The sequence below is a fragment of the Haemaphysalis longicornis genome, unplaced genomic scaffold, assembly GCF_048455015.1.
Source record: "Haemaphysalis longicornis isolate Haplotype H1 unplaced genomic scaffold, Haemaphysalis longicornis Haplotype H1 scaffold_3, whole genome shotgun sequence".
Classification (NCBI taxonomy): Eukaryota; Metazoa; Arthropoda; class Arachnida; order Ixodida; family Ixodidae; genus Haemaphysalis; species Haemaphysalis longicornis.
This window is the reverse complement of record NW_027526335.1, coordinates 16,776,801-16,800,146: the sequence shown is the minus strand read 5'-3', so window position 1 is coordinate 16,800,146 and position 23,346 is coordinate 16,776,801. Positions and strand designations below refer to the sequence as shown.

The following is a 23,346-nucleotide window of genomic DNA, read 5'->3' as shown; positions in this document are numbered from 1 at the left end:
CGAGGGCTCGCTATGAGGCGGTCTCGTTACAGAAGGCAAAACGAGAGACTCACCAGCCTGCTGGTCTCGAGATCTGTAGTGAAGTTCCGCCATGATCTTCACCACCTTGTCACTGAACGAAGTCGCGCTGGAGGTCTCTTCTGTGACCATTTCCTCCGTCGCTTCCAGAAAAATGTCGGCGTCCAGCTTCTGGATCGGTCGATGCATGGCCTCAATCCTCTCCAAGGATACCGCTGCGTCCATCGCCGTGGTCAGGGTGCCACTTCGGAAGCCGTCTTCTATTTCGGACAAGGCGGTTGAAAGCTCGTCCCGAAGGGCGGTTCGTCGCAGCAGCTTCCGCTCGATCGTAGTCATCCTTGGTCCTTGGAGGTAGGTCCGCCGGTCTCTCAAGCAGAAGCCGTCGAAGAAAGGCTGTCGGTTCTGCTTGTCGGTGTCGGCCTGGCAGACACGAGTCCCGGGTCGTTTCGGCACCAAGTTGTGGGATCCGTCGACCCCCAAGGACAAGACTCGACCGTCAAGGGGGGAGAGAAGCGACCATAGAGGTCTGTCTTTAATGGAATGTCGAAGTGAAGAGAAGACAAAGAGGAAGAAACAGTGCATGCGCTCATGCAGCCTGAGACGATGATGATGCCAGCCAGGGGAGATTGGCCCAAGGCCATCAGGTCCATCAGGCTAGCTGGCCGCAGCAGGTTGATGGCGGTCGATGGCGATGGGGCTGGGATCTCAAAAAGATTCTACAGTGACAATGCAATAGTACACTGTTGTAGAACAAATTTGGTATTCCATTATAGTTTATAACAAGGGCAGGATAATGGCGCAACCTCAAACAAGAAAAATCAACACACGTTCACCAGTTCTGCTTCAGACATCGTCAACGCGTCCCACTAAGCGCGGGCCTACAATAGAGAAGGGAAAGAGACCTGTGAAGGTTTTGCTTAAAGTAAAATTAACTCCGGGCCTCACCAATAACGTTTCCAATTCTCGCCGGTTGTGGCAAAGAAATGTGTTCTCTTTACCGTAACGTTATTCTCAAAGAGAATGACTTTAAGGACTGACAATGAGTTCGATAAGGGGTTCCTGCTAGCTTGCCAGAGACGCTCATGCGCACTGAACGCGGCTTCAGTGACGACCGGACGAGATTTGAACCCGTTTCTTTTCAGCGTTTTTTCGCGTCTTGTGTCCCTTCGCTTCCGCTGAAAAGACGGAGTGCGGGAGTTAATAAGGCCGAATTATACGGCTCAAACAGCGCGGAGGAGATCCGCAGGTTGCGCCGCGGCACTCATTCAACCCTGAGACCAGTCGGCTAGCAAATCCCTCTCAATTAATTAGAGAAAAGACTGTGGCACCAAGCCGCACGCGCCACTGTACGGATCCCCGGCCCAGCAGAATGGGAATCCCAGCCTCGCGGGCCGCTGCTATCTCGCAGATGCAGGCGCCTTCCCAGTTCGTCCTGGCCGCTTCGTATCGGTCCTTCGCGCATCGCCGCCCGTACCGATGGCTCCGCCAACCTGGCTGGCAGCGCAGCGGCCACCACGCCGTAGCGTACAAGCTGAAGCACGCGGCGCCGTCCCCTTGCAGACACACGCAGGCCTTGGCTGTCACTTTACTTGCCCCGTTTCTCCTAGAAACCCTTTGGCACATGCCGACTTATCGCGGTGTCTACATTCAACCGCCATGATAAGCGCCATTTCGTAGAGTGGCCTGCCAATACGACGTGGGTCTACGAAGGGTCTGTAACTAGGAGGTAGTAGCGGGGCTTTGTTTTCAGGGGAAAGAGGTTCGCGTTCGCAAGAATGGCTTCGCGAGCGCGAGCGCGAACCTGGTACGCAGCGTCTCCCCGCAGCCTGATGCATGCGGGTTTCGCACGCCTCTCGTCGCGCACGGCGTTCCGAGAGCTGCAGAAGATAAGGCACACCCGCTGCGTAATAACGGAATGCTGCGTGCAAGCCCGAAATCTCGTGCTGTCCGTGTCTGAGGTGTACTATGAATACCGGAGATGGCATCAGCCTCGGAGGGATGTGCCGCACACAGAGCGGGGACAGGCTGGCGCCGCCGTTTCGAAGCAGCGCGGGTTTAACCTTACGAAACGCTGCTTTCACAATCTAAATAGTTTGTTTGAATGCACTGTCAGCAGGAAATTCTTTCTCGGCATTTAAATGCTGAAAAAATAATCAAGCAGAAAATTGTCGATATGGGTGCTGAATTTTACGTAAATGACATGTTTCCAAAGGAAAATTTAACCTGTGACGTGCGACATTCACTTCGAGCAGGATTGTACGCGGGGCTGAAGCCCATGTTTGACTTCGTAATTAGTGTGGCAAGCTACGCGGCAACCGCGGTTGACTTATGAAACACCGACGTCGTACGTGGTTGCAATTGCCCCACCCCGCACCGGACGGAGATAACGATGAAGTGGACACGATGCGCGGGACACGAGCTGGACGTGACGGGGATTGAGACAGGGGTGCGGGACAGTCAGTCTGCTAGCCGGAACTCAGGTGCACGGACGCAAGGAGACCTCGTTCCTTTGTCAGGCTGCTGGGTGTCCGTCCTGGTAGCCACGGTCTGCTGTGAGAACCCCGTAAGCACATAACTAAGACCACATATGCAGTGTGATTGGGCTCGTAACATATTCCCTTGCTGCCTTGATAACGGAGAAAAGGAAACCGCTGCTGGAGTTTAAAGTTCATGATGGGGACAGCGCAAAACAAAACTTGCACAAGAAAGACCACGGAACGAAGCGCTCCTTCTCGTGGTCTTTCTTGTCCAACTTTTGTTTTTCGCTGTCCCCACCATCAGCCTGTATCAACCAGCCCAACTCACAGTTCTTCTTGTAGTAGAATGCACAAACCTCATTTTACTGTCCACACGGAAGGCCAGGCATAGCTAGGCGGGAAATAGTCGAGTTAATACAGGAGACAGGTTGGACGGAGGACTTGTACTGGGATTTAGAATTCCTCCGGTGGAGATAGAAGCGCTGGCGCTTGGCAAAGGCTGGAACTGCTATGAAACGCTAGACTCCAAAAACGGCTCTGTTGACACCTAATAACTGGCTATCAGATTTTAGTATGCGGTAGTAAAAGGCCTAAAACTCTGCGAATGGTGTTTCCGGCCATTAAAACATAGCGTGAACTAAGGATGACGAAACGAGGACATTTTCCCGCATCAACAAATTCGCTCAAAATTAAGCGTTGTTAAAACAGCATGATAAATGTGCATTAAAATTCCCGTTTATAGAAGTGCTCGAAAATCAAGCTCCCAAGAAGTGCTCGAACTTTTTTAAAGAGTAAACTAAGTTTTTCTTTGTTTTGTCCTAAAAGGTTCAAAACCTGCGAAATCATGAGCACAAAATTCTGAGTGTGAACGCTTCAGTAGCCTTCTGTTGCTTTCCCTTTTTGCTATGTCCCTTCTCCTTCCTTTCTTTCTCTCTTTATCTCCTGCTTTCTTCCTTTCTTGGTTTCCTCTTTCTTTCTCTTCTTCTTTGTTTTTTTCGTTCCTTTCTTTTTGTTGTGTAGTAGCTGACGTTGCCTATATCTCAAATCATGTTTGTTGCACTGTATACTCTCTTCTGGTTGCTTTCATAAACAAAGGCACTGATTTACCCTCTAGGGCTTCCAGGACATTTTTGGTGAGTTAACAAGGAGCGTGAAACTACCATATACCTGTAACCAGCGCCTTAACCTCCTCTGGGGGATAAATGCGTTGGTCCAAGGGGCAAATAACTTCTTTTCATTAACAGACAAAACTTTCACGTTAGATGGTGTTGTTTGTCATCGCCTGTCTATGTATACATTGTACGGTTTTTTTCGGGGGCCTAAAGCTGCGAGCGTAGTTCATTGACGCGCCGGACCGACTCGACGCGTCTGTAGAAAAGGCCCTCTGAGCCGTGCCTCAATCAACCCAGACGCGAAGGTCCATGGCGACGCTCGGGGGGAGTTATAGCTCAGCCTAGCTGCTATAAAGGAACGGCGCAAAGCTGGCTAGGTTTCTAACTGGCCGCACGATTGGCGAAATCAATGAACTCCCAGAGACGGAAGTCGAGTCACGTACTGCGGACATGTGTTTGGCTGCCTTCGTTTAAAACAGCCATCAATAAGACTTCCTTCAGCCTGAGGCAGGATGAAGAGTCTTTTTGCCTTGGGCTCACACACGCTAGAAAAATACAAACCACACTTCATTACTCCGGAAGACGAGAACAAAAATAGCACGGATACTGCTTGGCTGCGTACACAAGTATTTTCCTCCCGTCTAATTTTTTTTTCGTGCTCGTAACGAACTACAGAGACCGCCTGCTCGAAACGGATGGCGTGTTTTTACAAGCCATTGGGATTTGTTTGCTTTGGATTCGATAACAGTCAATAAAGTCGTAACTGCGACAGCAGAATCAGAAGCAGTGATTTTTGTACTATTTTCGTCGACATCAGTTTACACGGATTGATTCGTGGTTACCATTTGCTGTCAGTGCCAAGTCAGAACGTTTATATTCCCACTTTTAGCTAATTTTGCGCATACAATATCAAAACAGACTACAATCGAGAATCGGAAACTTTTAGCACCTTCAAAAGCATTTTCTAATGATCCCTTTCTTTTCTATTTTCAACCAATACAGGAAAACAATTAAATGTCTAGGTGCTCTCCTTTTCAGCGATCTGAGCAAAATCACAGGATGTTAACTTCGGTTGTTTTGAAGTTGGCGGTGTAATCGCACTTGGGAAATAATCGTAGGTTCCCGTCTGCGTTTGCGTTATAATCTCTCCTTACTTAACCAGTACCCCACGCCTCCGCCACCATTTTGTGCTTTGACGTGAGGTATAATGTTCCCGCTTTCCAGATACCGAGATAAATCAATTATCATTGGGAGCAGCATTGCGGCTCTGCCACTAGACCCTTACCCGTGTTAGCGAGGGGCTCTATAATCGCCAGTGTGTAAATAAGCGTGACTTTGATCGCACTGGTTATTCCGCATTGTCCCGTTAGTGAGGTGGAGGTCACCTCCCAGTTACTGAGGAGAACGTCATAATCATAAAAGGAGCGCCGACCTTCGTCAAGCCAATTAATTGAGTTTACAAACAATTATTACATGAAACCGTTCCGTACATACCATTCCGGGATATGAAATAGTTGTCCTCTTTGGCCTCAAAAAAAGAAAAACGACTGAACATGCTCAATACATCTTTTTTTAACGTATACACATTACGGGTCATTGAACGCTAAACAAACCTCTGCTTTGGCAGTTAATTTGGAAGGGCGGCTAGAATAAACAGAACACACTTTTTATACAGCGTTATTTTCAAGGCGCAAGACCACCGTTGTGGGCGTACGACATCGCACTGAACTATTCGCATCCCCCCAAAAAACTGAGTTTGATGCTAAAAAGCAGTTAAATTTGATTGGGAAATTTTCCTTCAATATAGCCAATTAGGGGCTCACTTTATGGTCATCACGTGTTTATTAAATTGTATCGCAAGGCAGCCAGTGGTTCGTCACAGAAGCATGTATACGCACCCCCTCATGCTCCATAAAAACAAATCATAGCCATCACATCAACGTTCATACAAAAGGGATCAATAGCAACTTATTAACAACGTTCACCCACAATTTCCGTGGAGGATCCTGATCTTCTCGGATATAATCTTGGAATGCTTGTCCAGCCAGTCGCGGCTGAGGCAGTGCGCGTCGAGATTGAGTTCGGAGGCGACGCCACCCTTGGCCCCGGCGACGCCCTCGACGCGCACGCCGTCCTCGGACACCTCCACCACGTTCTCGCAGTACTTGTCGCACACGAACACGCGCCCTTCCACTTTGAGCGTATCGCAGTCCAGGGACGCCCTGCGCCCGGCGCGCCGTTCTTCGTGCATCTTCTTGGTGAGCAGGCGGCGCTGCTGCCGCACGGTGTACGAGAAGTCCTCGCGAATCCCGATGCCCGTTCCTCTGAGCCGGCCGCTGGCCCTCAGCAGGTCCCATTTCTTGGCTTCGCCCGTGAGCTTGACCAGGATCGGCCGCGGGCACGACGAGGACTTGAGCCTGTACGCGCTCACGATGTGCTCGGGGGTCAGATTGGCGTTCAGGTGGTCGTTGAAGAGCTTTAGCACGAGTTCACTGCACCACTCAGCGTCGAGCTCGGTCTCGGGCAACCCGAAGACGACCACGTTGCACTTCCGCTGCCTCTCGTCGGCCTTGTCCAGGTCGATCTGGGCGCTGTTGATCTGCTTGGCGAGGATGCAGTGCCTGTGGCGAAGCTCGTGCAGCCGCTGCTCGGTCGCCTCCATGTCGCGGACGAGGTAGCGCATCTCGTTGCACGCCCGATCGAGGGTGTCCAGTCGGTACACGGACTGGAGGTACAGGTCTCCGCACTCTTGAACGTTCACCACGCTCGGGTCGACACATGGTACACAAGCACCGCCATCGTCTGCCCCGAACCCGTGCGGGTTCATGACTGTCTCGTCGACTACCTCGCACGATGCGCCGGCTTCGACCTGGTTTCGTGTGTCTTGAACTTTGCGGGATACTAGTCACTGGACAAGGGCGACAACTAGAATCGCCAGCATTTCCTCTCCTTGCGCAGTCCGAAAGGGTAATGAGGGCTTCGGTTAGGCAAGCTCATGGATCGAGTAATGCTCCGTCAAGAGCATGTCCGCTGTTCAGGAAATGAATAGCCGAGATGTGAAATCAGAAGTGGGTACCGCAAAATCAGTCTACTACGTATTGTTGCAACAAAAGTAAGCGTTTTCACAAGGCTGCCTTGCCTGAGTGATTATAATAGTTCTCCATTATTAAGATGCGCTGCATGCGTCAAGATTGTTAATGCTCTGATGGCAATTAAATTATGTTGCGTGTATTTTATTAACAAACAGTATTCTCAATTTCCTGCATGTTGCTTCAAAATGCCGCCTGCAAATTATTGCCAGAAACTCAGGATAGGAAGTTTTGAACGATCGACAAACTTACTTTCTTCAACATTCTGCGGTAACGTCTGTTACCAGCTACAGCGGTCTTGATTAAAAGATAAGAGAATTTCCTGTATATATACACACAGTTCAACGTCGCATTTGACGAGACAATGCTTTAACGATAATACTGGGTTACGAGGCAACGTAGGAAGCACAAAATATACAGTTAGAGCGTTCGATTCTGGTAACAATAATATTTCTAATGCGCGGAAGGCAAGAGAACATGAACCCTCGGACCACAGAAACCCCACAGACACAGCGTCACAAACAGAAACACAGAGACAATCCGCTATATGGGACAACAGCTCGATGACCCACACAGGACACGGCCAAAACAAGTGATGACACTCACTTCGCCGTCACCGTTGGCCACGAACTCGAGGAACCGACGGAGCAAACTCGGCGTAGTCGTCGCACCGCGCAGCCTCCTCTTTCGCTCCGCCGAGAGGACAGAGAAGGTCTCCGCCAAAGCGCGGCTATGCGGCCGATACGAGGGCGAGACCGACGCTTGCAGCTGCGGCGGGTGCGGAGAGGATTGTTGCAGACGGCTTTTGCCGCAGTCGTGTGCAACGCGTCGGTGGACGGAGCGGCGTCGGCGGCGGCCTAAGTTTAGCGGAGCCCCTGCGTGGGGCGTACTCGCTCGAAGGGGGCCGCAAAAATAGTTTTCCTGGTCGCCTCTCTGCCTCGAGTTACAGGCGGGCCTCTCGCCCGATGACGCTTGTCTACTTCGGCGCGACCACTCGCCTATTCGTTTAGGTGAAGCTCTTTTAGGCCCCACGAGATAGAGGCAAGCAGCCCTCACCGTTGCGACTTTGGAAACGAAAGCATGCGCTGTTTGGATCATGGTAGCATGCGACAGATGTGTTTACGGACGTCAGAGTGCGAATTTTCTTTTCCAGGTTCGCGTGATCACAACAAACAGCACAACCTTGACCTGTGATACCTCTTCGATCATCCTCTCTCTCCGTGTCCCTCTCTTTCCCGCCACGGCATTGATGCCTTCTCTGAAAAGACAGAAATTCTATATCTCTTCCAGGTTAATTAAAACGCACCAAACAGTTACTGCTTTACGGTAGGACGTCCAAAACCGCCTTTTCTGCTCTGTTTTAAACTTTACCGCCAAACTGTTTTGTACTATCTCCTTTCCGCTAGATGCCGGCTATACAGTGCACGCAGTTGTACCTCAACACACTGTCGTACGCTCGATCTAATTTCGAGGGGTATGGACCCCGTAAATAGTGTAGGGGGAACACAAAAGAAAAACAAGGCAGGAAAAGATTAAGAATATATAAATGACAGCAACTAAGAAGAAGAAAACAAGAAGCTGAAACAAGAAATCAATTTTAACAAATTAAGAATGCCCTGGGCACACTTAATGACTTCTTGATTTTATTCAGAAAGTTTTCAAAAAGCTTCAATAACTGTAGTGACATTCTGATGATAGTCAGAGTTCGTGGCCTCTCCCTCCATCCCTTAACCTTCCTCTCCCATCGCCTCTTTCCCCCCTTACGCCGGAGCCTCAATCCCCGAAATATTAATGTTTACCCAGCCGAGCCCCCCGCCCACAATACTGCTGTGGGCTTCCCGCAGGCTCGCAATGGTTTACTAGGCAAGGCGTAAATGGAAATACCTAGTTGGTATTTACGACACACCAGGAAGGTCAGATTATGAAGAAGACTTGCTTGCAAGCATGTTATTTCTTTTGAAGCGCGAACAGAAAAATTCATTTCGCTATCAAACGTTAAATCACAATTCAGTCCCCATAAATTCCTGAACCCTTGAGCGTTCTACTGGGACCGTTGTCACCGCCAGGCTGTCGCGTAAGTTTCCCACTTACAGCGCACAGTTTTTTTTCATCATCATCATCATCGTCTTCGTCGTCGTCATCATCATCAGCCTGCTCAGGCCCACTGCCGGACGAAGGCCTCTCCCATTGACCTCCAACCGCTCCTGTCTTGCGCTGCTCGACTCCACAGTTTACCCCGAAGTTCCGTATTTGATCCCTCCATCGTGTTAATGGCTATCCCCTTCCTCTAGACCCATCTCTAGGTATCGACTCTGTTACCGTAATTGTCTACCGGTTATCATTTCGTCTCACTACATGGCCAGCCCCATCTATTTCTTTTTCTTTATTTGCACTATGATATCCTCAACTCTAGTTTTTTCTCTGATCCAGGTAGCTCGTTTCTTGCCATTGAGTGTTATTCCTAACTTTGTTCGTTCAATGGCCCGTTGAGCCGACCTAATTTTGCTTTCTGTTGCTTAGTAAGGCGCCAAGATTCAGCTCCGTATGTCATCACCGGCAGTATGCACTAGTTGCAGATTTGCTTTTTGAGTGATAGAGATAGCTTACTTTTAATTCTGTGGGAGTGCTTACCGATGCTTCCCAACCCATACTTATTCTGTGCCGGATTTCTCTCTAGTGTTGGGGTCAGCGCTAACCATCTGTCCGAGGTAGTTATATTATTTTACTTCTTCCAGCTTTTCATTTCCTAAGCTGGAGAAGAAGTGGTTAGCATGCTTATTCCTCATTACTTTAGATTTATTCATATTTATTTGTAACCACACGGCCGTGCTTTCTGATTGTAGTTCATCAAGCGTTGTTTGCATGTGTTCTGCAGTTTCCCTCAGCAAGACTATGTCATCTGCAAACATCAAATGGCTCAAGTATTCCCCATTTATCCTTAATCCTATGTTGTATCTCCCTGTATTACGTCTTTTTAAATCGGAAATTTGTCGATTTGCTTGTGGACGGTTGTACTGTCCGTGCATTCATTTTATATGTCTTCTATAAGTCTTATCTAGGCTTGCTCTATTCCCTGATATTTTAGTGCTGAGATGGCTGCGGTGGGTACGGAATAAAACTTTTTCTCATAATCTATAAATGCCGAGTAAAAGGTTTTAATGTACTCTACTGATTTTTCAATGACCTGGTTGACGACATGGATGCGATCCATGGTTGAGTATCCTTTCCTAAACCCAGCCTGCTCTCTGCGTTGATGGGAATCCAGGCTGCCACCTATGCGGCTAACTATAACTTTGGTAAACAGCTTGTAAACAACAGAGAGTAGGCTGATGGGTCTGTAATTCTTGAGGTCCTTGGGACCTACCTCCTTATAAATCAGAATAATGTTGGAGTTTTTCGAGGCTGTGGGGGCAATTTTTGAGTCTTCAAGCACTCCGGAAATAGCAAAGCAAGCTTTTCCACTACATCTTTGCCCTCCTTCAAAAGATCCTCGGTTATGCCATCGTCACCTGCAGCTTTGTCTATTTTCATGCCTTTGAGAGCCTTTCTAACTTCCTATTCAGTTACTAGGGGTACATCGCAAGTTAAGCTTGTGCTCTGAATAGTTTCCTTTGGCCTGACTTTGCTGGGATAGTCTGGTTTAAAATCGTTCTGCTACCTTAATCATTTAGTCCAAGTTGTGCGTACTGTTTTCCTGATCATCTAGGAATGCGTGCATCCTGTTTTTGCCGATGGCTAGCTTTCTCTTAGTTGCTTTCAAGCCTCCCCCCATGTGCAGCGTTTTCTTGAACACTGCCATATTATATGCTCGAATGTTTTTTTTTGTTTTATTTCTTTTAATCAGTTTTGACAGCTCGGCCTATTCAATCCGATCCACCGCACTTGACACTTTGATGTTCTTACATTTGTCAATTTGTTCCTTCGTTTTCTTAGTTTTCCAGTTTGTTCTCTACATGTGACTTCTCCCATAGATGCTCCTCATTCACTGAGTGCTGATGTTAGGTCGTCATTTAGCCTGTCTACACCGACGTCGTTCTGCTCATTCAAAATCAAGAATTTGCTTTGGAGAATTGTTTTAAACTCGTTCCAGACATTCAAGAAGCTTCCATTCATGGCGGATGCTTTTGGGCGGCGCTGCGCGAATTTTCACATTTTCGTTGGGAGATCTTTTTATGCAACTACAAATTCATCACAGCGTAACCGTTTTTGAAAAGGTATTTGTTGTGCGGAGAGTATTGATGCGTTATTACCTTTTCGGCAGAGGCGGATCCGACCTGACCTTCCGGGAGCAGAAGGGGATAGCGGGAAACGAACTGAGTCATGTGAGTTTGGACGCTGCTTGAAAAGCGGTGATTCCCCTACCCCCCCCCCCCCCCCCCTCCCTCATGTTTTCCCTCTCCTTATCTCAAGACCAGCCTCCGCCTTTCGGTGAAGATCACACGACAAACATGGGATTTCATTTCTAAATATTTATTACGGGGCATTCATCATGCACTTTGGGATAAAAATATTTTGCTTAAAATTTGTGCACGGAACATATCATCTATCCTGGGGAATATAAGGACGCTTGCCCCTTCTGTTCTAAGGAACGAGCATCACTTCACCACATCATTTGGTCATGTCCAGTAATACCCGCATCACATAGAATAAATCATCCCATCCTTCATAACATATCATCCTTACCAGAGCGGGAGGATGCCATCTCTAGCCCAGCTCCCCACGGGCAAGAAGCCCTCGCCCAGTTGGCTGAAGACACCAAGCTCCCAAACCACCGAGAGCCCCGCTACCTAGATGACGGAGTGAACAACTCCGTAGTGCAATCACCACAACTTTTGGGCAAAATAAAGTTATTACTACTACTACTAATGCTATATCATAAATAATAATTTAGAGAGATTCTACACATCTAACCCATTACTAAACACCATGTGCGATCTTGTGCTTTGGGTTCTACACTTAGGCTGAAATTAGGCCGCCGTGGTAGAAACCATCCTGGCTTAGTGTTCAACAGTGAGACGCTTGACTGTAAGACATCGTTGTTACATAACGCATGAATCATTGACAGAGCTTATCTGGACGTAACCTAAATGCAAGCAGGGCCAGCTAATGGACAAGCAATGCTTACATAAGTAACTGGCATCTCTCTAAACAGGATTACCACTCAAACTACATGAAGTCGGTTTGGCTCCACGAGCGGCGGCTATTGAACGGTGCTGCGGCCTTTATGTCCGGTGAAAGCTTATTGGGCAAGCTTAGGAAAACAGCGAAATGCATTTCCATGCGAATGGCTTCATGATATAACAGAGCTTTGAGCAGTGCTCAAGTTCTACACGCCATCCCGCGTTGCGCCCGCACGTGCGCACATTGTGCTACTTACTCGCGAGGTTGAAACCCAGGAGACAAGTCCATATTTTCGCGTAAAAACATGTCCGAACCGATTGAAAGGCTAGGTTAAGTAGTTTGATGGAGCTCGGAGCACACATAAATTCAATCAAGATTCAATACGTATTCTTGGATTGATGTACAACAGATGGCGGTAGCTTTTATCGATCAAAAGAAAACAATGAGGCCAGTGTTCGTGTTAAAAGAAAAAAAAAAGTAAACGAGGTGAAAGATATTTCGCATATGATTTGGTTACTATATCAAAAGATATGTATTCTAGTACACAAAACACGTGGCTCATTTGTGCACACGGATTGTTGTTACGGCGTGTCAGGCAACCCACGCCATGTGACGCCAAGCCAAATATTAGGACATTCTGTCATCGGAAAATATGCATTAACAAAAAATTACTCCTGTCTTTTTCAAGGTCTTGCGACTTATGTTCTGCATCACTATGATGTTGTTAACCTATGGTGCTGAATTACACCCCGAACTGCAGCAGGAAAGCTCGAAATAAAAACGCCCAATGTGTCCGACATTTACCGGCGGAAGGATGACCATCTCCCACCTCACTGTGGGCGGTTGGCTAAAGCTTGCAAAACACGTCTACTGAAAATGCTCTTTCATTTACTTACCAGCTAGGACACCTTCGCCGGCCAGGAAATACTGCTTACAAGTCTTGTAGCGCTCCCTGCAGTTCGAACATTCGTAGTTGACAAACCATCCCAAATAGGTAAGGAAGATAATTTCCCGCTTTCCGGTGCGACAAAGATACGTGATCCGAGTTTGAATGGCCCCGCTGAGGTCCAGGATGAATACACAGATTCCAACACCTCGGCCTATACTGCTAGACATATCAGAATAGCAGAACCTTGGCATTGTTGATTGATTGATTGTAGGGTTTAACGCGCCGACGCAACGCAGGCGATGAGGCGCGCCGTAGTGGAGGAGGAGGAGGAGGAGGAGTGAAACTTTATTTTTGATCAGAATAAAAGAGAGTTAGGGCATGTGGCCCTCCGCACAGGTGCAGTCCCTATTCCGGGACTCCATTGGTCAAGGCCGCCACTCTTGCCCGTCGAACTAGAGCCCTTTGAGACTCCAGCCCCGAGCAATTGAGCAGGGCTGCCTCCCATGCCTCTCTGGTAGGGGAAGGGTTGGGGGATAACGCAGGGTTGCGCTGGCATGCCCACACCATGTGGAAGGTGTCGGACACCTCCCCACAGTGCAGACACCGCCCATCGGTTTTAGGGTCGAAATGCTTTGCTACTGCAGGGCACATCAATGTGTTCGTCTGCAGGCGCCGCAGTATTCGCTCATCGGCCTTGCTCAGACCCTTTGCAGGGGCTGGGTAAAGCCGGTGGTTATCGCAGTAATGTTTTACGATTTCGCTAAACCGCAGAAGTGGTTTGCTAATATCCGAGCCGGGAGAGCATGAGTGAGGCGCCCGGTGTGTAAGCGCTCGGGCAGCCGCGTGCGCGGCTTCGTTACCTCTCAGACCCTGATGCCCCGGAGACCACACAATTTCTTTAGGTGCGGGGTCTACGAACCGCACCACTCGTTTTAAAATTCTGTACGCCAAGGGTGGTACCGTGCCCGCTAAATAGCTTTCACAGGCTCGGCGAGAGTCCGTGATTATTGTCCTTGACTTCGGGTCCGAGGCGGCGAGCGCTATGGCAATCGCCTCGGCTTGCGTGGAGTTAAGAGCCCGGTAGGAGAGCCCATCGACTTGCTGGTCCCTGTGAATTACAGCGGCAGTAAAGAGCCCTAGAGGCGACGGTCCTGCCACATCAACGTAGAACACACCTCGCCCATTTCCGTATTTCCTTTCCAGGGTCTTAGCGCGTGCTTCCCTCCTGCCTTCGTGAGTGTGATTTTCCATGTTACGCGGAAGTGGATGCACCCAGAGCCTGTGCCGCCACAACTCTGGGAGTTTGCACGTCTCCTCTGGGATTCAGTCATGTTTGCTTTGTAGGCGATTAAGCAAGTGGCGCCCGGACGCCGTTTGTGCGAGTCTAGTGTACTGATTTGTGAGATGAGCCTCTTTCAGCTCTTGATACGAATTGAGCACTCCCAGCGCCGATAACCTGGTGTTGGAGGTAGCCACCGGGAGGTCAAGGGCTCGTTTTGTGGCCTTCCTAATGATGACGTCAATGCTGTTCTCGTGTTGTTTGTTCGTACGGAGGTAGGGTACGGAGAAGAGGATCCTACTGGTTACAAAGGCATGGGCGAGCCGGAGTGCGTCCCTGCCCCGTAACCCGCCGCGCTTGTTGGATACGCGTTGTATCATCCGTCCGACCTGTTCCCCTGTTCGCTTCAGTTTGGCAATGGTGGTCTCTGGACTAAGTTTGTTGTGAATAAGCAGGCCCAGGATCCTAATTTCTTCCACTTCTCTGATAGAACCACCTATTAAAGAGATGCAAAGCCTTGTGTTCTCTTTAGGATTGGGTTTAATGTGCAAAAGTTCCGATTTTGTTGGGGCACATTGGAGGCCGCAGTCATTAGCATAGCTTTCGACAATGCTGGCAGCCCTTTGAAGGCGGTCCTCCATTTCCCCAAGGCTGCCTTCTGTGCTCCAGATTGTTATGTCATCGGCGTAAAGGGCATGTTGTATACCCTCTACCCGAGCTAATTTGGGCGGCAGCTGCATCATAGCGATGTTAAAGAGCAGCGGCGATAGGACCGCTCCTTGTGGAGTACCCCTTGTACCCATGTAATATGGACCGTGCTCCTCATCCTCGATCCTCAGGAATGCTTGACGTTTGGATAGGAAATCTCTGACGTACGTGAAGGCTTTCTGACCACAATCCGTTCTACTTAAGTTTTCTAGTATGCTGCTGTGCCGGACGTTGTCAAATGCCCCCTTGAGATCTAGGGCAAGGATGGCTTTATCGTTTTGTCGCATTGTAGTTGGCCGAATTACGTCGCGGTGTAGCTGGAGAAGGACGTCCTGTGCTGACATATGTGGCCGGAACCCGAACATAGTGTCAGCAAAGAGGCCCGTGGACTCAATGTGTGGAGAGAGACGATCCCGGACCATCGCCTCCATGAGCTTACCCGCGCAAGAGGTGAGCGAAATTGGCCTCAGATTATCAATATTAACAATTTTTCCTGCTTTGGGTATAAAGGTGACCAAGGAGGTCTTCCATTCTGGGGGGAGGGGACGGCCGTCCCAGATTTGATTTATGTAATCTAACAGTTGCAAGTAGGCCGAGTCCGAGAGGTTCGCCAATAGTTGGACTGTTATACGGTCTCTTCCTGGGGCCGTACCTCGGCGCATCTTAGCTAAAGCTGCCCGAAGATCTTGTAGTGTAAAGGGGGCATCCATGTCTGGGTTCTGCTTGCCTGCGTATTGATACTCAGGTCCATTGGGGTCTTCCGTGCGGCAGAGATATCTGTCACATAGAGTATCCGCGAGTTGGGTCGTCGTACCTTGGTACCCGTGTAGGGCTCTTCGGAGTTGACGTTGTGTTTCCCCTCTCGTCTGAGTTGGGTCAATAAGACTGCGAAAAAGGCGCCATGTCCCCTTGGATCCCATTTGACGCGCAGCTGAATTGCATTTCTCTATCCAATTTGCGTCGCTAAGTTGGACAGCGTATTCTGCCGCTTTTTCAGTCAGTTCACTGATGCGGGCTCGAAGCTTGCGATTAAGTTTCTGTTTGTTCCATCTTTTAGTAAGGCTCCGGCGTGCCTCCCATATATGCATCAGATGGTTGTCCACAGTTGGGTTCTTTTCGGTGGTCTGAATTGTTGCAACGTGTTGCTGTTGTAAGGCGGTGATCTGTTTCGCCCACTCCGTATAGCTGCCTGTGAGGAGAACAGGTGGAACTTCTTGCTGCCTAAATTCATGCCAGTTGGTTAGTTTGGCCTGGCCCCACTTTCTTCTAGCAGCCTTCGCCAAGAGGGTGATCCTAAGGAGGCAGTGATCGCTACCGAGTGTCTCCTCCAGGTTTTCCCAAGTAGCGTCTCTACTATTTTTAACTAGGGATAGGTCAGGACACGTGTCGCGGGTTACCGAGTTTCCCATACGCGTGGGACATGCCGGGTCCGTGAGCAGCGTAAGTCGAAGCGTGGAGATTAACTCCGCTAACTTGCGTTCCCTGGCCTGCTCGAAGTGATACCCCCAATGAAGGCTCGGGGCGTTAAAATCCCCAACTATCACGAGGGGTGCTTTGTCGGCCGATTTAAGTGCTCGGTAGAAAACTTCGTTAAAAGTTATGCGGGGCTTGTGCGGGGGGCTGTAAATGTTCAGTACATGTATTGGAGGATCACGACGTCTAAGTGGAAGGACCTTTACCATGCTGTATTCCTGTTCGGTTTCCAGACCTAGATCGACTTGGAGCGCCGTATACGCCTTGTTGACCAGGATGCAAGTCGTAGGGCCCCCCTGGAATGAGCTATACCCTGGAAGTTTAGCATCTGCTCCAGGCTCTTGAAGAGCCACAATAGCTGGTGCGGGGCCGATGGACTGGAGATATAATTGGAGATGCGACCTTTTTTTCCTATTCCGAAATCCTCTACAGTTCCATTGTATGATCACAAATTTCTCATCTGGAGTTTTGCTTCGGGCTTTCCGCTGCGGTCGGTTAGCCATGATTGAAGATTATTGAGATTTAAGAAACATGGCCTCCTCCCTGGATTAACGGTGTCTCTAACGGAGGCACCAGTGGTTCCATGGGGGTAGTGGCCGAACTGAATTCCTGCAAGCCTGTGGCCGGGCGAGGCACCACCTTACGCCTATGCGAATCCCATCGCGGGGATCGTGAGCGGGAGCGATTGTCTCTGAGTTGTGTGCTGACCCAATCCTGAACTGTGTCCATGACTGAGTCAGTTACCGCTAGAATTATTTGCGAAAGTTCCTGCTCCCAGAGCTCTGCAAAGGATGCCCTGACTCCTTCTAGAATTTTCTTTGGCAGTTCCTCTGTGGTGCGTTCCAGTTTTGTCAGCCGCTGTTCCACATGTGGCACACGTTGTACAAATGTGCAGTCTGAGCATCGGGAAGCGCTAGACACCCCAGACGCGACCGAGGCGCTCTCATCCCGCTCTGATGGCTCGGACTGCTGCATTGGCTCCGAAGTCCCAGCTGTTGTTTGGGACTCCGTGAGCCCAGCTAGCCTCGTTTCTAACTCTTGAATTTTGTTCGCAAGAATTTCGCTCTGGCGCCTTAGCTCCGCATTTTGTCGCTGCAGGGCTACTTCGGTTGGGGTTGTGAGGAGGGAAGGGGAACAGAGAGGCCGGGAGGCAGCCCTAACCCAATCGCTCATCTCGTTTGGGGCGTTTGGCAGGGTTGGAAAGTCCTCGGCGCTGAAAATCTGCGTCCTTGCCACGGTCCCCGATCTGGTGTTGTTCTTGACCGGAGCAGGTCTGCCCGACACTGGGGTCGAAGTCTTGTGGCTTCCCTTGCTTGCTTGAATTTTCTTGAAGTCGTCTTTCCGTTTGTCGGTGGTTGGTGAGGTGGGCTCCGGATTCATTTTGACCACCTGGGGATCTTTAACGTGCGCCGAAATCTCGTACACACGGGCATTTTTGCTTTTCGCCTCCATCAGAAACCTTGGCATTGTTAACCACGAACGTAAGTGCGACGGGCTATTGACATGCAATATAGCAAGAGACGACAGCAGTCCAGTGCCACAAAGCACATGTTGTTAAACAGGACATAAATGCGACGGGCGAATAACATGGCAATGTGGCCGGACATAGTTCTTCATGAGTGCAGTTCAGTGCCACAAAACGCGTAGGAACGATGAAACCAAATGACGATAGATTAAAAAGGAAAGAGCAGCATGGGTAGCGTCCCCAAACGTATCACCTTAAATTAAACGTCAGTTTAATACTCTAAATTAATAGGTGAACAGGCAGCAGACATTGCCAATAACATGGAAAGAGAAATAAAGACTTGTCCTATAAAAGTACACACGACCCGCAAAACGACGCGCACTGCGCGTCGTTTCGTACGTTGTTCTAGTCTGTTGGAGAAGGCCCAGGGGATTGCGCTGTGCGCTTTCTACAGTTCCATGACCGCCCGCAGAACTAGGTAACCGAGGAATAAGTGCATTTTCGCGCCAATACACCGCCGTTTCCGAGTCACAGCCGTCGTTTTAGAGAATTCGGGCTCGATACACCAGTGTGAATATGTGATACCCTGTGGGTACGTGCGGCTTTGCTAGAACAGCAGCAGCAACTGTCGGGTATGTGCCGCAGCTTAGGCCAAGCGTTTCGTTTTAGATCTTTCGACGTTTTAGATCACCGTCACCGATTAATACACGTTATTTCCATAGCATGGTGTTAGGCGAAAAACAAAAATGCCCGTGAGTACGAGATTTTGGCGCATGTTAAATATCCCCAGGTGGTCAAAATTAATCCGGAGCCCTCCATTACGGTGCGCCTCATCGCCTGCGTTGCGTCAGCGTGTTAAACCCTTCCTTAAATCAATCAATCAATCAATCAATCAATCAATCAATCAATCAATCAATCAATCAATCAATCAATCAATCAATCAATCAATCAATCAATCAATCGATCGATCGATCAAAAGCACGGTGTTAAAAAACTGGCCGCGTATCTGCTCCTTTCGTTGCAAATGTCGACAAAAGACGATAGGCTATGTCGACATTTGCCAAGTTCGCTTTCCCGCTCACCTCTCATGTTGTTCGTCTTGCGTCGCGCTCCTCCCAAGGTAAACACGCTGAAGGTTTGCTTAATTCAATTTAAATTTGATTGAATGTGGTGTTTAACGCGCCGACGCAACGCAGGCGATGAGGCGCGCCGTAGTGGAGGGCTCCGGGTTAATTTTGACCACCTGGGGATCTTTAACGTGCGCCGAAATCTCGAACACACGGGCGTTTTTGCTTTTCGCCTCCATCAGAAAAGCGGCCGCCGCGGCCGGGAATCGAACCCGCGACCTCGTGCTCAGCAGCGCAACGCCTTAGCCACTGAGCCACCGCGGCGGGTTTCAATTTAAATTTACCGTGTTCCACTGCTCCAGGCCGGGTGCCTCGATGCCAGCGCTGCCGTACGGTGGAGACGCGCGTAAATCCAGGCGCCCTACTTCAACCTTTATAGAACCGCGTTGCCCTAGTCCACGTACGTTCCAAGCAGAAAATGGAACCTATCTAGTCGAATCTTTCGTAACTGTTGCCGCTTGCTTTCTTAAAATTCCCCCAGAAACTATAGTGACGCGGGCAACAGCAGGCGACAGTGGGAATTTTTTTTTCCTGCAGTGTATGTAGTATTTCGCTAAGCAAAAAATCAAGCAACTATGAATTTTTAATGAAGGAACAATTTAAATGCCCCTTGTGTATTAATTTTCTGTCTTATATTTTCGTAATGTCTTGTTCTTGTTCAACAATGTTGACAAGTATGAACATGAACACTGGAATTTTAGACGTTTTGATCTGGCTGTGAATATATAAAACTATTACGCAGACTTCATTTGACTTTGGGCGGGTGACTGAATCGAGTTACAGACAAACAGACAAACAGACATACAGACAGACCAAAATTTCTGTGCTTAAGTAGCCCAAAAAAGACTATCGCCTTTAAAACTCGCTACATTTGCATGTTGCCCTACTTGAACGTTGTCGTCTCGGCCAACGGTTACCTTTTTATTTTAAAAAAAAATATCCAACCCATTATATCCACGTGCGCATCTCGTGCTCACCCACGTTTCGGGCACCTTCAATAATGAACTAAATTTAGGACTTCCAGCTTAAAAAAATGTGGCCCCACTTCGGGCGAGTCTCGAAAATCTTTCTTTTTTGCTTTATACCTGAAGCCCTGCATTCGCAATACTGCCCTAGACAGGTGACATCGCACCATTCCGGGCAGCAGCGCAGCACTGCCAAAAAATGCGAGCGCAGGAATTCCGCATCGTACGTTTTACTGAATCGCATACCCCAGCCCGCGTTCCCGTATTCTCTTCTTGGCCCAAAATAGCTTCAATTTGGAATCCCGCACGGCGGCCCAGCCGCGTAATTGGTGCACTGCCGCCACGCTGTCTCAGGGAACCTTGGCTCCGCGCCAGCGGTTAGGTCACCGCTGACGTTGGCGAGGGCGTCGGATGAGGCATGTTCGGAGCCAAGTGGGCTATGCGGCAGCTATGGGCGCCTCCTCCTACACGAATTAATGCACAGCAGAAGCATCGGCGGTGCGCTCGGCTTCCGTGGGATGCGACGGTTATAAGGTGCTTAGTGCAGCCGCAGCCATTAATCACTTGCCGAAAGCTGTCCTTTGCATTTGGCGCCGCGTTAGCAAACATTGAGGCGATGCTCTTCTGATGCGCGGCTTGCCTGCCAGGCGTTGATGCAGCGGCCTGGAATAATCCGCTGCAAAGAGGCTTGCACCCACCGCGTTCTCTTTTTCAATAATTGACCTCCTGGAGGCGAAACCCGCTCGTTTTTCTTCATTACATCCACTCGGTTGCATAAATGAGTGGCGGCGTTTCCCTGTGCTAGCGCAGGACGAAAAATTGGCTGGTGCACAATATTTGCTGGCACGATATAACGAGTCTTTGAACATTCATAAAGCGAAAACTGAAGATATAATGCAAGTTTAACTATTTATATGGTAGCATATATTACAGAGAGCACCAATACACCATTTACTGCACAGAAGCACATGTTGTTTCGTAACATATGACAAGCCCAAGAGACGAAAAACCACTATAACCATTCCACATATTTTTTCCCATTACGTCTCGCGACGTCAAAATTCTAAATAGCAAAGGTCGCTCAAACAGTTTATGTCCTCACTCTCCTAAAATAATAAAAGAGAGAAGGATGTACAAAATAAAATAACCTGCCTCACAACATTACGTGAACACGCGTCACTCCCCCCTCCCCCTTCCCCTCCACCCCTCCACACAAAAAAGAAAATTGAAGCTTAGAAAGACTACCGAACCGACTGACACCTGAAGCAAGTAATAATTTACAGAGGTAAAAAAATCGCTAAAAGGTGTGAGGGAACTATTTGTAAAGGAGATACAGAGGCGCTGCAGAAAGCCCTGACGACCATAGCAGGATGTTAGGCAGCTGAAAAAGCAACCCCGTTTGGAGATCTGGGGCATACATCTTACTGTCGCTTGGGGTGAAACTTGTGACTGAACATGGAAAATTTGTTCCCGGATCTATCATTGGTTGGTCAAGAGCCTGGTTTTTGTGGAGAGCGACCCTTAACGCCGTGTATCGGCAGGAATAGATGCCATCTTAATGGACAAGCACTAGGAGGGTCAACCCCAAGAAATCAGTGTGCCTGCTTTGGTGACTCAACAAATCTTTCACTAGGCGGAGGAAGTAAGAACATATCCCACAAGACTTCAAAAATCCTTTCGAGAGCATGGAACAGGTAGTTTTTGAAAGCATCAATTTCGTTGGGGTCCATTGGCGTCGATAGACGTCCAAAAACCGTGATCCGCGATGCGCGAAACAGCATTTGGACCAGTTCAACTGAAGACCTCGGAAGCGATAGGTTAAGAATGGCCGGAAGGCGTTCGAGGGGCGTTTCAAAGGTAGACGAGAAAACAGCAACATTGTCCAAGTAGCACAGGCAGGGGGGCTATTTAAGGTTTTAAAGCAGGGAGTCTATCGTATGCTCAAAAGTTTCTGGAGCGCTACATTAGCCAAAGTCATCACTATAAATTAGTATACTCCGTTCGCAGTTATAAAGGCTTTTTTATGCAGCATATCATCTAAAAAAATCTCCCAATAGCCCGATCGAAGATCGATTGAAGAAAAATATTGAGCTCCGTGAAGGCAGCCGAGGTCACCGTCGATACGGAGCTTTCGTTATGTACTTAATAGCACCCCCCAAAATAAGAAAGAAACAGAAAAGACTGATATCAGATAATTGTTGACAGACAGAACACCGTCTGCCATGGAATAAATGCTGGAAGGTCACGAAATATGTTGATTTTGAAGTTCAAAAAAGAAGGTAGTCAGCATTTGATAATACAAAAAAGAAACTTTTAATGCGATCAACAGAACAGTTTGTGGCAAACACGAGTATTTTTTATATGCAGTAATAATTTTTTATATTATCTTGTGTTTCACGAATAATATCTAGATGGTAATGAAGGACAAGATGACGAGACAGAAGTCAACGTGACAAACGCTAGTACCTTGTTTAAAGAGCAGGGGTTTTTTTAATTCCTTTTTAGGCTCATTGCAATTAAGCCGTATGAGGGGCACTGTTGTGCTGATTCATAAGCGGAAAAAATGGCATGTGATCTAGCTGCGTCGTTCACGGAATGTTTTGCGAAAGCAGCTTGCATTCCATGTCGCAAAAAGCTGTCAACTACACCGGCTGCGGGTACGTGCTACTCAGTGGGTATGCAATACTTTGGTAGACTAACAGCTGCGACTGTCGGGTTTGCGCCGGAGTTCAGTCAATATGCGGCGTTGTGCCTGGCGTACACGCCATGATACGGCCCTATAGGGCCGTATCATGGCGATGTCGCGCTTTTCGGTACTGGGGATTTATTTATTTATTTATTTATTTATTTATTTATTTATTTATTTATTTATTTATTTAATACTGCTGGCTTGACAGCTCAAGCAGGAGTGGACAAGAAACGTACAAAATACAAGAATACTTGAGTCACAATTGTAAGGAACAATACAAGGCATAAAAATAAAAAAAATGCATTTAACAAGGTTGACGGATCAGCTCAGCACAGTGGCATTTGGCCTAAAATAAGCTTCGAGGGATTCAACAGTAGAAAGTGCAGAAACGGGTAACGAATTCCACTCTTCAATAGTTCGGGGAAAAAATGAAAATTTGAAAATGTTAGTCCTAGCAAAAAATGGGGTTAGAGATTTGTCATGGGTGTGACGGGATCTGGTTGAGAGTGGATTCACATACAAACTACTATCTAATCCCAGCTTTTTAATAACCAGTTCGTGCAGAAACTTCAAGCGAAGAAATTCGCGCCTTAGTTCAAGAGTTTGGATGTTGTTTGTGTTCATTAGTTGAGATACGGAATCAAGGGGGCTATATTTGGAATAGATGAAACGTACAGCTCTTCTTTGGATTTTCTCGAGATTGCTAATGTTAACTTTGGTGTGCGGATCCCAAACTGTGCAAGCATATTCTAACGAGCATCGCAACTGGCGCGTCTGGGCAGCACTGCCGTGGGACGCCGTATCCTGGCACGAGCGGGCCTACAGCCTCCTGACACGGGTGGCTCCGGAGGGCCCACGGCATCATCGGCTGCCGGCGGCGTTTCGGAGGCGGACGAGCTTGTCCCCCTTCGGGACGAGATCGCCAGAAGTTTGA

General features: G+C 48.5%; 1 protein-coding gene and 1 pseudogene across 1 annotated transcript; both read right to left on the bottom strand.

Annotated features, from left to right (window-relative positions):
* Positions 1–225: 225 nt before the first annotated feature.
* LOC144174035 (uncharacterized) lies at positions 226–7,560 on the bottom strand. The gene is made up of 2 exons (XM_077702434.1): positions 7,303–7,560; positions 226–6,637 (listed from the first exon to the last, which is right to left on the bottom strand). Exon 2 carries the CDS (start codon positions 6,432–6,434, stop codon positions 5,589–5,591), a length of 846 nt encoding a protein of 281 aa, XP_077558560.1. The 5' UTR covers positions 6,435–6,637; positions 7,303–7,560; the 3' UTR covers positions 226–5,588.
* Positions 7,561–13,111: 5,551 nt separating this feature from the next.
* LOC144173181 (uncharacterized) lies at positions 13,112–14,788 on the bottom strand (annotated as a pseudogene).
* Positions 14,789–23,346: the final 8,558 nt, after the last annotated feature.

Bases quoted from the DNA above. Each gene is read 5' to 3' on its own strand.
- LOC144174035 (XM_077702434.1), bottom strand. From the start codon at position 6,434: ATGAACCCGCACGGGTTCGGGGCAGACGATGGCGGTGCTTGTGTACCA.